General features: G+C 36.4%; 1 protein-coding gene across 1 annotated transcript in view; it reads left to right on the plus strand.

The window, feature by feature from the left end:
* Positions 1 to 12,793, plus strand: part of C14H18orf63 (chromosome 14 C18orf63 homolog) — a 30,953-nt gene extending 18,160 nt beyond the window's left edge. Inside the window, exons 8-13 of the mRNA XM_068563699.1 lie at positions 555 to 651; positions 763 to 848; positions 2,048 to 2,231; positions 9,981 to 10,976; positions 11,167 to 11,256; positions 12,734 to 12,793. Of these exons, the coding sequence (XP_068419800.1) occupies positions 555 to 651; positions 763 to 848; positions 2,048 to 2,231; positions 9,981 to 10,976; positions 11,167 to 11,223 (1,420 nt within the window). The 3' untranslated portion in view covers positions 11,224 to 11,256; positions 12,734 to 12,793. The remainder of the gene's footprint in view (positions 1 to 554; positions 652 to 762; positions 849 to 2,047; positions 2,232 to 9,980; positions 10,977 to 11,166; positions 11,257 to 12,733) is intronic.
* The last annotated feature ends 4,441 nt before the right edge of the window (positions 12,794 to 17,234 follow it).

The following is a 17,234-nucleotide window of genomic DNA, read 5'->3' on the forward strand; positions in this document are numbered from 1 at the left end:
TAATAATATCAATAGAATCTTATAAACTTGTACATATAATTAATGATTCATTATCATTTGATATGAGCCGTTTTAAGTTTATACTGTCTTCAGGGGAAAAAATGACTTGTTATTAACATAAATATGACTATTGGCATGAAATTTTAACCTGATTAGGCAAAAGAACTTTTCAAGCAGCATATGCACAATGCCTTGATCATTGAAGCCAAGGAGAGGTAGGTAGGGAACACAGATTTGACTGATTCATTCAGCTCTTAACAGACTTTTCCCTAAAGTCTAACAACTACCAGGCATACCTCTGTGTGGCAACACTGTATTAGTCATTAGTTTGTGCTTATAACTGGCTTATTGTTTGCATCAGTTCAACTTAGTTTTTTCTAACAATTCTAGTTGTTAAGAATTTAGTACAATGTTAATTTAGAACTGGGAGCAAATGAGTAGCTTATTACTTATGTGTTGATAGTTGCTAAAATTTTTGAATGCTTTCCAAATTGCATAGTTAAACTGTATCTAAGCATTGGCTGATAATACTTCACCACCTCTATCTTTTATAGTATGAAAATGGGACAAATAACAAGTATTCTTCACACCATACCCCCTGACTGTCCTTTTCACTCATATGAAGATTTCCAGATGCACTGGGATGACCTGGTAAGGAATAGAAACATATATTACATTAGTAGCTACTTGACTTTACTTCTTGTAATTTAACCTTAAGTTTAGCTTTCTCAAGAGAATTTCAACTTTGTTCTTAATTTTTAGTATAGCTATAAGCTTCCAGAAAATTGTGGAACTACTAAAATATACTGCAACATCTACTTCAAAATGATAGGAAGAAGGATCTTCACATATCCTTTACAGATGCTCTCTGCCCACCTTATGATCCAGGCTTACTCCTGCCCTGCTGTCATCATTTTCAACCTTCTCTAAGTTCAAATGAAGCTACTTTCCCTCTACTTCTTTTTATCTGAATAAGTGTTTTTTGTTTTCCTTAGAATTTTGCTATTTTTATTTGAGGATGAGCTTAATAAAAATATTTTTTCCCCTTAAACACTACTGCAACAATTTAGACGGCAGAAGAAACTTTAGAGTAGATAGGAAAAATGTTTACATGATTCCTTGTAGAAAGTAAGAAAATAATTGCAGGCTTCTCCTTAGCCAAGGGCTCCCTCCTGTGGCATGCTGGATATTACTGAAAGGGTAGAATTAAAAGAACTAGTCATTTAATGAAATTTTCTTTTCAGAGTAATTTTACGGTCAAAGTTTAGAGGATTTGAGTTGCCCTTAATGCACCCCATTGATACAAGAAAATATTTTTCTTAATGTTATTTTTTAAAATCTACATACAAAAAGAGCGCAAGCGCTCAGGTGAAACTCTTCCATCTTAATTCGTACTTATTTCACCATCTCTGTCTCTTTGTATTCTGACCAGCTGGAGTTTCCAAATGGAAGAGGGAGGAGCCTAGTGTTCTCTTTCTGTATTCTACATTTCCTAACCCAAATCTTAATATAAAGTTGAGGTTGACAGGTATCAATTTTTCCCCTTCATTAGATGCTAAGACAGTATTCCAAGTCTTCAGAACATTTTTCATCTGAAAAAGTAACTGCTTTTCTCAGAGAACTGCTTTCAGAGCTTGAATACAATCTAGACATGTTGTTTCTCTGTACTGAATTTTTACTGCTCTTAGAGATGCAACCTGTTTATTGTTTACTGTAAACACTTATTTTTATAATCTATAAAGGTCATAGTATCTTTTTTATAAATCATTTTTTTATAAATCTTAGTTTGCCAGTCTGTGTAGAAAGCCATATAGTAAGGGTACTGTGAGTTGTCTTTATGGTGAGTGTTAAAATTTAAGCAATTAAGATTCCTGTGAGAAAACGTTCTCTATAGCTTTGGATAATAAAGAATAAGCAATATATAAAATAGTTAGGATTTAGTTGTGTGCCTTTTTAGCAGTTACTATTTTAAGACCTTTTTACTTCCATTACAAAATGCTGTCTTCTGTCTACAAAAAATGTCCCACTGTTCTTTAACAATGTTCAGATACCCTCTCAGTTGCATCAGAAGTCAGCCCATACAGTTCTTTCCAAGGGTAGATATGGAAAGTGTGTTGAAAAGTTTTGTTTCAGATTTAAAATCTAAACTGCCCCATATATGTGGATTTCCCATAAAGATGACAACTAAGCCGTGCTACTACACACAAGAACTAACTAAACTGTATCTGCAGGTAAGAGATTTCATATCCTACCAAGTTCTCTAAGACATGCTATGCACCTTTTGCCTTCAGTGATGGACTACCTACCCACTGTGCTATAAGTCTTTTCTTTCAGTTCAATGTTTCCCTAATACTATTTGTCATTGTTGTACTTAACCATTTGTTATTGTCATTCTTATTATTATTGTATTTAACTTGGTATTATGGTAGTAGTTGTTTACTGTTCTATTTCTTCTAATTTAACATGACTTCCTAGAGGGCAAAGAGCATATTCATCTTCTTATTCCAAGTTCCTGTTACTTAATAGGTGTTCATTAAATGTTTTTTCAAAGAATAAATGAATAAATGATCATATAGGATAGTTTGGAAACATTTGCCTCATACAAATCCAAGTTTTCTTTGAAATTCTGCCACTTCATTTGCGTCTGATTGATTGAAAAAGCCTTTGAATAATTCCATTTATAGAAATTGAATTAACTTGGTAGCATTTTCATTGTAAGATGATATGCTAAGTGAAATCTTATTTATGAAAGAAAGGAATAAGTAGGAATTAAGCAATATTGATGAAGAAAATATGATGGCCTATCTTCACACTCAATAAAAGAAGATTTCTTTGTCAAAAGGAAACAAAATTAAAAGGGAAGTTTTTGAAGAACAAGTGAAAATTCAATTTAAATTTTTCAACAATGATCTTTCTTTTAAATGACAAATATGTGTGTTTTCATCAAAAGGAAAGATAGAGGTTTGAATAATTTGAACAGTTCGAAATGTAATATGAATTATTTCAATATTTCTGTGTCTTCTGAGTCTCCTTTCTTGACTTAGAATGCTAGCGTCTTGTTTTGTCATAGCTTCCACTGCTCCAGTGATTTAGGCTTTCATGTGGTGTTGACTTGCTATGGCTCAAACACTATGCCTCATGGCATTTTTGCAGCTTTTGCTGCCGTACTACTTGCTTCATTCTCTTTATAATCCTCAAGTAAAATTCACCAGAGCCAGTATTTGATAGACCCCTTTTATCTTTTCTAGCCGGGTCACACATCTGTCACTAGCCACTAGCCTGTGGATCTGGTATCCTTGGGTTAGGGGCTAACACCTCATATAAATGCTATAAAAACATAACAGCCAAAATATCAGGTGCTATAGGCAAGGCCATTTCCTTAGAAGGGAGTGTGGGTGGACAAATACCAATTGACATCTTTATGATCTTTATGAATCTTAAAATTTTTCCCTGACATAACATTTTAAAAGGTTTAGTTGTTGGCCAAGTCCAAATCTGAGGAATTTAGAAGATATGTCATTACATCATGCATTTTTATTGAATATATTTATTGAATACCTTATATTTCCAGCCTACATCTGTTTTGAAAGTGGTGAGTCCAGACAATATATTTGTGAAAATTTGCTTCTTAAATGTAAAATAACACTTATTAGGAAATTCTGGTCTTTATAGTGCCTCTGACAATTGGTACATCGACAATAAGAATTTCTCCTCAGTTTTATTGAGTGCCTTCTCTGTGCCTTCTCACTTAATCATCAAAATAGACTCTTGGGGTAAAAAATTGTTTTCTCAGTTTTGCAGAAGAAGAAACTTGAAGCTCACAGCATTCAAGTAATTTAACCAAAACCACACAGTTAAATACATTGCAGAATTAAAACTGAAACCCAAAGAATGGATTCTTAGTTCTAAAATTGGAAAAAGTTTAGATTTGTGGTTAAGAGCCAGGCTCTAGAGACAGGCTGCCTAGGTTTGAACTCCTTACTACTTGTATAATCTTGGGCAAGTTATTTGATCTCCCTGTGCCTCAGTTTCTCCAGTTGTAAAATGGGGCATAGTAGTAGTGGTAGTAATAGCACTTGTCACAAATTGGGCTCTCTAGGAGGCCTACTCTGAAATGGAGTCCAGTGCGTGTGATGCTTATTGAGAAGTGCCCTTGGAATCAACACCTACAGACAGCAGGGAAGGAAGAATAATGGGTAAAGGGAGAAGTTAAAAGCAAAGCAGGTGCCATATAGCCATGGCCAACCTTCTGAGGAGCACAGTGGCTAAAACGGCCCATCACAGTGGTTCTGCATTGGCCAGAATAGCCAGGCCTTTATACCTCTTCCATCTGTCGTTGGATTTGGGCCACCTGGAGACAGGCAGGTTCTAGGGTGAGATGGGTCTCCATAACTGAGGCAGTCTCTGCAGGGGCTGACTGCCAAAGGTGGTTTGCTGACAGTACCCCGGCAGCGGGGGAGCAGCCCTTTCTTGAAGGGGATCTGGGCAGCACATCACCATTTCCTTCCCAGTACTTCACAGGGTTTTTTGTGTTTTGTTTTTGGATTAGATAATCCTATTTGGAACAGTTCCTTGTACTTGAGCTCTCAGTAAATGTTAGTTCCTATTATTGCTACAACCTTGTTAGCTCTAAGATTCATGAAGTACTAAAAGAATAAATTTTAAAAATGAAAAATAAATTGATCAAACTACTTGATAAAGCTCAACTGACTTTAAAAAGTAAATTAGCAGGAGTGCTTAGCCAAACTAGCTTTTTTTTTAACTTACAGGAATTCTCCAAGATACATAAAAGAAATTACTATAGTGTAACGAACTCCTGTATGCCTATCATCTGGCTCCTCCTTGATGGATTTTTGGGGTGGGGGTAAACTGTAGTCTTTTAAAGCAAATCCAAAAAAAAATAAAAAAATAAAAAAAAAACAAATCCAAGATATGCTGTTATTTTAATCTGTAAAGACTTTAGTATGTATCTTTTTCTGATAAGAGCTTTTTAAAAATATTATGTAACAATAATTCATTAATATCACCTAATACCAGTTCATACTGCAATTCCCTGTTTATCTCAAAGATTTATTTTAGAGGTTTCGTTTAAGTCAGAATCCAAGCAAGGTCCACATAATTTGGTTGTTCTATCTCTTAGATCTCTTTTATTGAGTAACATTCCAAATTCCCCTCCCTTTTATTTATGCCAGTTATTTGCTGGGAAAACTGGATCATATACCTGGAAAATGTCCCATATTTTGCATTTGAATGATGGCTTCCTTATTGTGTCATGTCTTTTAAACTTAACACATTCTTCCAAGCCCTATATTTCCTACAAACCTGTACTTAAATCCTAAGCTTAACTGAATCGTGGTTGGACTTTAATCAAGAAACACTCAGGTGGTGCAAGACACAGAACCAAATTTTAATAGAAAAAAACACATTTGATCCATCATTTTGATCAGTCCTCAAGCTTCATTTAATAATTTCCTTAATTCTAGGCCTCCATTAGATATCCATTCATATCTAAATATAAATTAAAGCTTTTGGTTTCCCTATAATTTTATGTTAATGTACAAAGTTATATAAATTGTATGTAAAGTTCTAGAAATTAAAAGTCAACTAAGCCACACTGACACCTGGCAGAATAATGGTAATAATGTGGTAGGGTGTATGTTTTTTTGTTAGGTTATGACTTCACAAAGCTTTGGTTTGTTGACAATTTAAGTATTTTAAGTTCTGTGGATTACTTATGAGCTCATCTGCTGTTTACACTGGCCCTTTTTGTAGTCTTTTTAAAATTTTTGAATGTAGACCTAGGAGAGGTTTCCCCCTTTGGGCTGTTTACTATATTTTAGAAATTGAAAGAATGAGTAAATAATACATTGACAAGCTAGGGAGCAAAACAAGCTCCTGGAAATTATTTCCACCAGATATATATTCCTGAGAGACAGATGAAGATGAAACTGGGTGTGAATATAAGCGTTTCAGATGCATATTCTAGATAAGTTTTATATCAAAATACAGGTAATCTATTCTTATATGAATCTGCCTAGAATGAGTTTTTCTTTTGCTATCTCAAGTAGTAGGTATATTGTTTAACAGTTATTATGGTTAATGAAAACCAAGGGTCTAAAAATGTTCTTTGATTTCTATAATTGATTTCAACTTAGTTCTTGACCTGTTTTTTCATCAAATGGAAAAAATTCAATCTAGACATTTTAAGATGATTCAGCTGCTTCTGACAAAACATCTTTTTGAGGTAGAATTTCATTCAAATTTAAGAATCATTCTCCCCGTGATAGCATCTACGTACAGGGGAAAGCCTACATAGGGTGAGGGCATTTGGTGTGTTTGCCTCAAATGGTCCACATCAGGAGAATGAATGCCCTAAGCTCTGTTTCCAGACACCTGCAAAGCTGGTGAGTGGACACTGGGGCTTCTGCTAACACTGCAACTGAAAAACCAAAGGCATTCATAAGTAAACTTTTCAGCAGAAACTACAGAAGTATGGCTTTACCTCACTTCTTTCTTCCAAATATTGTATGAGTGCATCTGACTGGTTGATCCTAAATCACATCCTGAACCCTAGCTGCAAAGGAGAAAATGTTCATTTTAGATTTCCAGGCTCCAGAAGGAATGCTAGAAGGAGGGTGGAATGGGTATTGAACACCAGTCCACTGTATCCGTCACATCCATCACACAGTCACAGCTGAGTAGTGGAGGGGAGAGGGCAGGCATTAACTTCTTGACTTGCATTAGTCTGATGTTGCTGGTCTCATATGGTATCTTGACAAAGATGGTATACAAGGTGTTCTTCTAGCTCCTTTGTACAGATGGTCTTCAGAAGAACAGCTGTACCCCTTCTTGAATTTCTCTAGAGCTACATGTCAAACCCTGTTATGGGTAGAATTGTGCACCTGTGCACCCCTCCCCCCCCCCCAAAAATTGACATGTTGAAGTCCTAACCAGCAGTACCTCAGGATGTGGCCTTGTTTGAAATAGGGCTGTTACAGAAATGATTAGATACTGGCATATGTGGGCCCCTAATCCAATGTGACTGGTGTTCTTATATAAAGGGGAAATTTGGACACAGACTCATTTGCAGGGAGAATGCCATGTGAATATGAAATGGCCATCTCCAAGTCAAGGGAAGAGGCCTAGAACATATCCTTTTCTCATGGCCCCAATTCTGCCAGCACCTTTTTTATTTTGGACTTCTCACCTCCAGAACTTTGAGGCAATACATTTCTGTTGTTTAAGCCACCCAGTTTGTGGTGGCTTTGTTATAGCAGCCCTATCAAACAATACAAACCCCTTCTTGATGCGTGCTTTTTCACTCAGCCTAGCAATCTACTGGCATTATAAACCATTCCTCAGTTAGCTTCTGCATCACTTCACTCAGGGTCATGAAAGCTGGCTAGGTCCTCTTCTGTGCCCTCTGCAAATTATGAGGAAGTAAAGAGAGGTGTCTTCTTGCCTTACTGACATGGATAAGACTCAGGCTTGAGAAATCTACAGACAAAAGTGAACCCAGTCACCTACTTTGAGCATCACCCAAACCTTACCCAGGACTTTATTGGGGACTTCCCACTTCTCCCACGAATAGCCATGGTGGGAGAAGGAGCATTGTTCTCTGTGGTGACTTTGTATTATGTCAACTTGAGTACGCTGTAGGTATGTGTCCTTGAATTCCTTCCTACATCGTTCTGGCTTAGGGTGGCACGTGATTGGGAAGGTGGAGGCGAAGCGAGAGCTACGTTCACACAGAGAAAGTCTGTGTGAGGCCAGTATTGCAGCTCAGCCTCATTGGGATAAGCTATGGCAGCTTGTTGATATGGAGCAGAAGTTGGGCCATAGCTCCATCTGCCCTGACCACATCTCCTCCTTCAGCTCTCTAAATCCTGTGTTGGGTTTGTATGCATCTCCAATGCCCAGTGCACCAGCCCTTTTGTAGGTCACCTGTACTATGATGTCAGAGACTTGAAGTTGGTAAGAGACCAACTGCTCTCTGACATCTACTCCATTTTTCAAGGTGGCCACAAGGTCACCCAGCCACATGCCCTTCTGACCAGTGACAACTCTTCTATTGCAGTATGGGGTCTATGTTCCCTCCCTTTGGGTCTCGGCAGGCCTGTGATAGAAGTGATGCTACATGACTTCCAAGACTAGGTCATTAAAAGAAAAACAGTTTCTACCTGTGTCTTGGGACAGTTGCTTTGCCACGTGTGAGGGATCCCAGTCTACATGAAGAGGCTACCTGTAGGTACTCCAGCTGACAACCAGTGTCGATCATCACACATGTGAGTGAGGAAGTGATTCCAGCCCCAGAGTCATCTAACCACAACTGCCTGAGAGACTCTTAGCTAAACCATGTCAAATCCCAGAATCAAAAAATAAATAAAATTTTTTTTAAAATCCCAGAATCATTAAAGATAAAACATAATTATTTTTGTTTAAAGCCACTAAGTTTTGGTGTGATTTGCCTAATAAGTAACTGGATCACTCACTTTTCCTCTGCCTGTTCACAACTCTTATCTCCTAAAATTCTGTCCTACTGTCCTCCCAACTATATTCAACAACTGAATCTCCAGTAAGGGAGAGAAAAACCAATTGTTCTGGTTTGAATATTGTTCCAGATTGTTTTTTTAAATTTTATTTCACGTTGTGAATCTATGTGTTTTTTATGTCAGAGGGTGAGAAAAGAACTCTGTGTTGAGTGTTTCAGATTATTGTCACATGTCTCTCTTTTACAGACACTAAGACTTAATAGGTATGTATTTTAAAAGACTATAAGCACTTCCCAGCAACAGATGAATAGATAAACAAAATGTGGTATATACATACAATGGAATATTATTCAGCCATAAAAATGAATGAAATTCTGACACGTGCTACAACATGGATGAACCTTGAAAAGCTAAATGAAATAAGCCAGACACAAAAAGACAAATATTGTGATTCCACTTACATGGAATACTTAGAGTGGGCAAATTCATAGAGACAGAAAGGAGAATGGTGGTGACCAGAGCTGTGAGGAGAAGGAAACGAGTTATTGCTTAAAGACTATGAAGTTCCTGTTTGGGATAAAGATAAAGTTTTGGAAATAGTGGTGATGATTACACAACAGAAGTACAGCGGGGAATGTACTTAATGCCACTGAATTGTATGCTTAAAAATGGATAAAATGGTATATTTCATGCTTTATATTTTTTTACAATTTTTTAAGAAGACTCTGAACACTTGTTTCTCTTTGATGTATCTGACAAGTCAGTTTGACAAGTACTTGCTGAATTGCTTCCAGGTACCAGGCACTCTAGTAGGCAATGAGACTGCAAAATGATTAAGACACAGTCACTGCCCTATACTCAGAATCCTACTTGTTCTGAAAGGCGTAGTGTAGATGCAACCACCTCCTCCATTAATTTAATTTCTTGAGTAAGTGTTTTGTTAGTAACTGTGTGAAAGATTTAAGAATGTGAAGGATGTAAGAATAAGTCACTCATAGTTCCTACCCTCAAAGAATCTAGTATCTACTTAGGGAGACTGAACATGCACACTAAAAGATAAGAGCATTACCTTGTCCTATTTTTTTGGTGACAAATAAATAGTAACTGATAGAAGATCCTTGGGAAGTTGAGAGGGAAAAAATGGAGAGAAGAGGGAAAGACATTCTGAGAGAGACAGCAGAACGAGCACGTTTGGAGGACGATGGTAGCAGCTAAGGGTATAGTTTTTATAGTTGATTTATATACAATTTAGAATATAACTTCATCTTAAAATATTATCTTGAAAGGATGGTATCTAAAGAAGGATACAAATCATAAGAAATATACACATGTCCTCACTAAGGCTCATTTGTTTTTTGTTTTTCTTTACCTGTTCTATGTATTGTAGTGTTACTTTTTATCCTTATTTTGATGATATCTTATATCTTATTTCTTTCCCATTAAGGACATTATTACATTTTCTAAATTTCCTAATCTTTATCCTTTCAGGAAAAGAAAGTCAAGCCGCCTAATCTAACCACTAAACAAAAGTTCAGGTCCTCTCTGGCTAGGGCCCCTTCCACAAGACCCGCCCAGGCTCAAAGTATTCCACTTCATTCAGTAGCCACGGACCACAAGGTGGAGCTTTCGGTCAGCCAGCCGAAGCCCTGTGTGTCCTCAACTCTGCACCTCCAGCCAGAATCTGTTCAGAGCAGAAAGAAATCCCTTCCTGACGAGGCAGCACAAGTACATCTGGAAGTACCAAAGCTCAATAGAGGAAATAAGCAAGTTCAAGACACAGATTTTAGCTCCCAACATAATATTGCCCCTAAATTCATACCAGTTTTCAAAAATCGACAATTACAGATGAACAAAAATATCTTTGAACCTGACAACCTGAAAAGAAAACATGTTACAGAATCTAAGTTGCTTTCACTTAAAACTAGTGTGATCCAGGATGATAAACTGAATTTAGATCCAGCTATTAAAAAAAGATCTAATCGCAGCATTCAGATGAAGACTTCTAGATCTCTGCAAGAAAAAAACACTGAGTCCTTTGAAAATTTGACAGAAAATCCCCCTTCTAGTGGAAAATTATCGGTCATGAGTTTAAGTAAAAGTAAACAGCTATCTAATAGTTCAGTATTTCGGATGTCAAATAACAAGTTAGGGGTAATAAAAAGTGCTGTTGACTTCCAAGTGAATGAAAAAGAAAATTTGACAAGCAAATACATAACACAAATTTTAGGGAGAGGCCACGAGTCACTAAAAGTGAAAAGACCACCACACATTTTTGAATCAGACACAGAAACGGAAGATTCCCAACTGCTGCAGCAACAATCAGTTGATCAAACTAAAGAAACTGATGTAAGTGACCACCGATTAATAGTAAGCAGAACAGCCCACAAGTCTAAAAGGAAATTATGTCAGGACTCTTCAGAAACTTCAAAGAAGCCTCACTCCAGTACTATCCATTATGGACAATCCAGTTCTTCTAAGAACCAGGTAAAAAACCTAAAAACAATTTTAATCTGGGGATATTGACCATGTGATAGACCTTTAAAACCCCTAAATAAAGATTTAAATGATTTGCCCAAGATCATCTAGAAACACATTAAGAAACAGAATATCTAACACAACTGCAAGTATATACAGTTAATTTATAACAAAATGTGATTCTTTAATCTGGTTACAGATACATAACTTGGACAAATCAAAACCTAAGAAATCTCTCATCATTCCTAAAGCTTAGGACATGGATGTGAAAGAAGGAAATATCCACCAGGTAACTTAGGTGATATCTTCTGATTGATTGATTGATTGATTATTATTTGGCTGTGTTGGGTCTTTGTTGCTGCGTGCAAGCTTTCTCTAGTTGCGGTGAGCGGGGGCTACTCTTCGTTGCGGTGTGCGGGCTTCTCATTGCGGTGGCTTCTCTTATTGCGGAGGCTTCTCTTATTGCGGAGCACGGGCTCTAGGCGAGCAGGCTTAAGTAGTTGTTGCGTGCAGGCTCAATAGTTGTGGCTTGCGGGCTTAGTTGCTCCACCACATGTGGGATCTTCCCAGACAAGGGATCAAACCCTTGTCCCCTGCATTGGCAGGTGTATTCTTAAACACTGTGCCACCAGGGATGTCCCTGATTTATTTTTTATTACATTAACAAAATAGGAATTACCAAGTTTAGGGATCCCCTATCTCATGTACCAAAGGAGCTACTTTTAATTCCTTGAAGTCTTAAAATCAGCAAGGAAATAGTAAATGGTGGGGACAGTACAATCCTTGACTAAGGACTGTACACAGCAACTGTAACGTGTTGTAAAGGCCCCTAAAGAAGGATGAGGTAGAGAGAGGTCCCGTCACTGGCTCCCACCCACTCTGTTCTGGGGTCTTTGCAGACTAAGAACAAGGCACGGCGCAGACTGCCTAAAGATACAAGATTTCATAGCCATTAGAACGCCTACCTTTTGGACTCTTACCCAAGATAATTAACCTTAAATAATGTTTCAGAAGTTAATCATTAAGTTCAAGTTTACTCCAAAAAATTTTGCAGTGCTCGCTAAAGTTAAACTTGAGATTTAGCTGATAAGACTGCGTCCACAGCACTGAAATCACAAAACCACGCATCTGGAAATTGCATTTTATTCCGTTCTGCCATCTGTTTAATCTAACAAACATATTACTGAAATACCCACAAATACTTTTTTGCATAGAACTGTTGGAATATTTTCAATTCGAATTTATTATGAACAAACTACAAAGCATTTTCTTATTTTATTTTCCAAATGCTATTTATTTCTATAATTAATAGAGTTTTCAGCCTGATTTGAATTACCAAAAGATACTTAAATCTATTTTCATATATTTTATAATGTTAAGTTTCATGTAGTTTTTGATGGCTTACTATATGCAGTCAGTAGGTGGTTGAGGAAAAAATGTATGTGCTAGAATGCCTTAAAATTTTTATTTTCATTTTTAAAAATAAATGAAATCTACTCTAGATTTCATATTGTTTTAGAAGTATAGCACTTTCCCACTTTGAATTACTTAAGACCTAACACAGTTTTTAACACAATTAAAACATCTGTCCATCAGCTAGAAAGAATAACATAATGAGAAAAATCATAGGATATCATAATAGAAGAGAATTTCCCCCAAATATAAATTAATATATACCCCTGTAGAATTGTTAAATAATACAAAACAGTTTCAAGAAAAAAGTAAAAAAACAAAAACAAAAAACCACGTGCAATTCCTCTTTGCAGAGATAACCACTTTGAACAGTGGACGGACACACACGCACTCCTGTGAACATGGAATCAGGCTCCATACGCTGCTGTGGAAACTCTTTTATCACTCAACAGGTTTTTTCATGGTTAGATAGTGTTCCATTGCAATGTGGATATCCTACATTTAACTGTCCCTACTGATTGACATTTAAGTTGTTCACAACCTTTCACTATAACAACGTCATATAATTAGTCTAGTACAGATCTTTGCAAAATGCCAGTTATATAGTAGTTGTGTTAGTTGGAAATATCTTTATTTTGCCTTTTTATTATTGAAATGTATTTGAATTAATTATTTTTACTGTTGAAATTTTCAAACCACACAACATGCATAGTATAAAAAACCTCTCAGTACCTATCACCCTGCTTCAACAATTATTAATATTTTGCCACTCTGTTTCATCTATTTCTCACAGATACACTTTTTTTCCTATACTATTTTAAAGCAAATTCAATATGTCGTATAGTTTTATCCATAAATACTTTAGTGTGTATCTCTTACCGATAAGGTATAGCATATTTTTAAAGAAAAAAAAGAATGTGTATATATGCATTAAATTTTGGGGGTCTACCATATCTTCATTGATTCACTAACTTTCATTTTAGTGTAAATATGCAAACTAACAGGAAGCCCTCAATAAAAATAAAATCTATTTCACAGAAGAACTAGAGCCTTCAATCATATAATCAAAATATTGGAGGGAGAGTTATTTGTTCAGCCTTATTTATTAAGCCTATGCTATGTGCCAGGTAGTAGGTTATACACTGGGTTACTGAAATAAGACTGCAATCAGCCATGTGGTCTATTCTCCAGCAAACCCATTCTGGGTGCCTGGCAAAGACATAGGAGTATAAGTGTATTGAAACAAATGTCAACAATGATATTTGGTCCCTATTACAAATAAATTATCTAATATATAAATAGAGGGAAACAGAAATGGAGCTTCTCTCCTAACTAGTATTATTCTGGCTTTCAAACATTTTAGATATTTGATTTGCAAAATGTGATATAATTGTTGTGGTAAGATATTTAAAGAAACCAAAATCCTCATAAATATTCCACTGAAATAATCCTTCATTAAAAAAGAGCCAGCAGAGAGTCAAGTATAAGTTGAACTTAGATTTTTTTAGTGTGACTTACTGCTTTTGCTACTTCACTAAACGACTGCAATTAAAGGCAAAAATGAATACAAACGTTACTTCAAAATTGTAAATATAATTCTTGTTCTTGAAATTGTGCCCTATTAATTTACTGTATACCTTTACTGAAAAAGTTTCTATTTTCCAGAATTATCTCTATTTTATAATTATTTTACCATTTGCATAAGGAACTACATCTGGTTTAAAGCCTATTTTGAGTGTGCCTTTCTCATTCTGAAACTAGTATGATAGATAACTAGTAGACTGCAGTAAAAAACAGTATGTCACTTTGTTTGTGAGGGCGTGGTGAAAATATTTGTTTATGAAGGTGCTGTTAATAAGGATATATATTTGGTCACTTGGTCAGTCGACCATAGCCTGCACTCATTCTTGAAACCAGTCTTCCTCCTGTTCTGTGTAGCTTTAGGCTGCCTTCCTGCTACTGTCCAGTTATCATGTCTCAGGTAATAAAAACTTATTTTACTGTTAGACTTAGCAAAATAATTTAAAAAGATAAATCCAATGCTTAAGTAGAGTGTAGTATCTTCCAATTCTTTATATAAATAATCTTGATAGCCCCTCCTCCACTCCATTAGTGTCTAAAACTTAGAATTTTTAGGAAAGCACTTCTTTAGATAAATATTAACTTATATGGCAAAGTCTGCTTATGTTAGAATCAGTCTATTTTCTGATATAAAGTAGGTTTATTTTTCATCTTACAATATTTATCCTAATGAAAATTTACCAAAAAATATGTATACACATATAATATATAAAGACATATACATATATGTGTGTGTGTGTGTGTGTGTGTGTGTATATATATAATTTACTGCAAAGATAAATTAATTGATTGATTATTTACTACTCCATGTTCAGAGACGAGAGTCCAGACCAAACTGTTGTGCTCAAATTCACTGGAAGATTTTGGTTTATTTTAAAGAAGATTTTGGTTCCTTGTTTTAATTTATATGCATTGTGGAATACCCCTTACCCTGCCCCCAAATCATTCTTCACATTCCAATTGTATGTCAGTTTTAGAACCATTACAATTTTAAAACCATAAATGATTTTCTTTGCCTATGTATAGATCAGCCATTGCATTTAAAAACCGAGTATGCTGAAATTAATGCTAAAAATCACCTTCATAGAAATGTAAAAAAGCTTTTTTTGTACCTTTCATATTTTAAATTTCACAGTATTTGTTGCTTACTGTGTTACTATTTATTTTTATTTATATTTTATTAGATATTACTATAATTACTATACATTATTATATATTATTTATATTTTATTTGTTGCTTACATAGCAAATAAGTAAAAAATACGGGTTAGTCAATGATTAGCTTTTATCTGACTAACCAGTTCACTAACCAGTTCTTGCTCTCTTTTTCAAATTGCTCATCATCTGCTGTTATGCTGGAACTGACAATGTATTGGGTATTTATTGATACTTAAGAATGGTCAGTATTGATAAATGCTTAAAGATGTCATGGTCATTATCTATTGATGCTTAAAATATTTATGCTGTATCCTACATAGTGTCATAGTGTCTTATTTTTAATTAAAAAAACTATTTCAAATAGATGTATTTTTCTATGTCAGAGTGACTATATAGGAATGAAAAGGCTTAGATAAATTACAAATTCTTTTACCTCTGTGGTTCCATTTCTTCACATGCATTTGCTGCTGGACCCACGTAAACTATTTTAGGTTCTCACCACTTTACAGAACCTTTATTCTCAAAGTCTTTCGTTCTTTCATACAACAGACATTTATTTAGTATTTGGCATGTGCCAAGAGTTATTGTAGATGCTTGGGATATATCAGCGAACACTGGCAGGGAGAGACAGACAATAAACATAACAAATAAATTATATAATGTATTAGAAAGTGACAAGTGTAGGAAAAAAGAAAAATAGAGCAAAGTAAGAGACATGGTTTAGGTAGGCTTCCTTGAGCAAAGACATGCAGGAGGAGAGGGAGTTAGCCACATGGATATCTGAAGGATGAGCTCTCCAGGTGTAAGGAACAGCCTATATGTTCAGGGAGACATCAGGGAGCCCAGAGTGGCTAGAGTTAAATGGGCTGGAGAGAAGAAGCCAGGAGATATGACCTGATCAAGAACACATACTTTTACCCTGAGTGAAATGGAGTTGGGATCAGAGGGGTGACACATCTGACTTAGATTTCAGCAGCATCATTCTGACTGCTGTGTTTAGACTAGACTGGGGTAGAGGAGAGTTCAGGAGAAGAAACAGGGAGACCTGCTGAGAGGCTATTGCAGGAATCCAGGCAAAGATGAAAGTGGCTGGTAGCAGAGGAGGAGATGAGAAGTGGCTGACTCTGGTTATGTTGTGAAGGCTGAGGTCCACAGGATTAGGAATGTGAGGGAAAGAGGTGCTGAGAAGGGCTCCAGGGCTTTTGGCTTGATCACTTGGGAGGATGGAACTGTTATCAACTGAGATGAAAAGGAGCAGGCTTTGGAGTAAGAGGAGGACTGGGGATTGACCATTGCACAGTATGGAGGTCATTGATGACTCTGACAAACAATTTCTGTGTCATGATGGAGGTGAAAGCCTGACTGGGTGAGTGTAAGAGAGAAGGGGGCACAGGGGGGGATTGGAAATCATAAGTGTAGACTGCTCACTTGAGAATAGTCACCGGTGGACTTTTCTAACTCATTTTCATTTACTCCTTAACAATATTATCCTGTGATTACCCCTTTCTTGAAACACTGTTCTCCCATGGCCTCTGTAATCTTACATCTCTGGACACAATTTTTCTGTTTCCTTTACTCACTGGCATTGAATACCCCAGAGACCTTGAAGGATAAACAGTGGTTATGCCTGACACATTTGGGACATGGGAGGAACAGTAAGAAGGACATTCCAAAGAGAAGAACTAAAACAAACAAAGGCCCAATGAGGTTACATGTGTTTAAGGAACAGTGAATACTGATTCTGGTGTGGTCAGCATATGCTTCATACAGGGACCAGAATGAGTGTAGACTGGGCCACGGTGGTCAAGGAGAGTTTTAGGCATGTAGAAATCATCTGGAGACTATTCCAGAAACCTAATCCAAGGAGCAGAGAATGGAGAATAAGACAGTACTAACAGACCTAGAAATGGCTGGTCAGGGAAACTGGCTGTGGATGGCACATGCTGGCGAGGTAGGCTCAGAGATGAAGCTGCATTTTCAAACTTGGCTAATGCAAGAAGAGCATTCCCCTTTAAAAATACAGAGATGAAGGAGTGGTAGGGAAGACGTAACATGAAGATGACTGATTCTGTCCATCGTAAACTGGGTTGGACTGAATCAGTAGACAACTAGATT

Source organism: Eschrichtius robustus, chromosome 14 (genome assembly GCF_028021215.1).
Source record: "Eschrichtius robustus isolate mEscRob2 chromosome 14, mEscRob2.pri, whole genome shotgun sequence".
In the NCBI taxonomy this organism is placed as follows: domain Eukaryota; kingdom Metazoa; phylum Chordata; class Mammalia; order Artiodactyla; family Eschrichtiidae; genus Eschrichtius; species Eschrichtius robustus.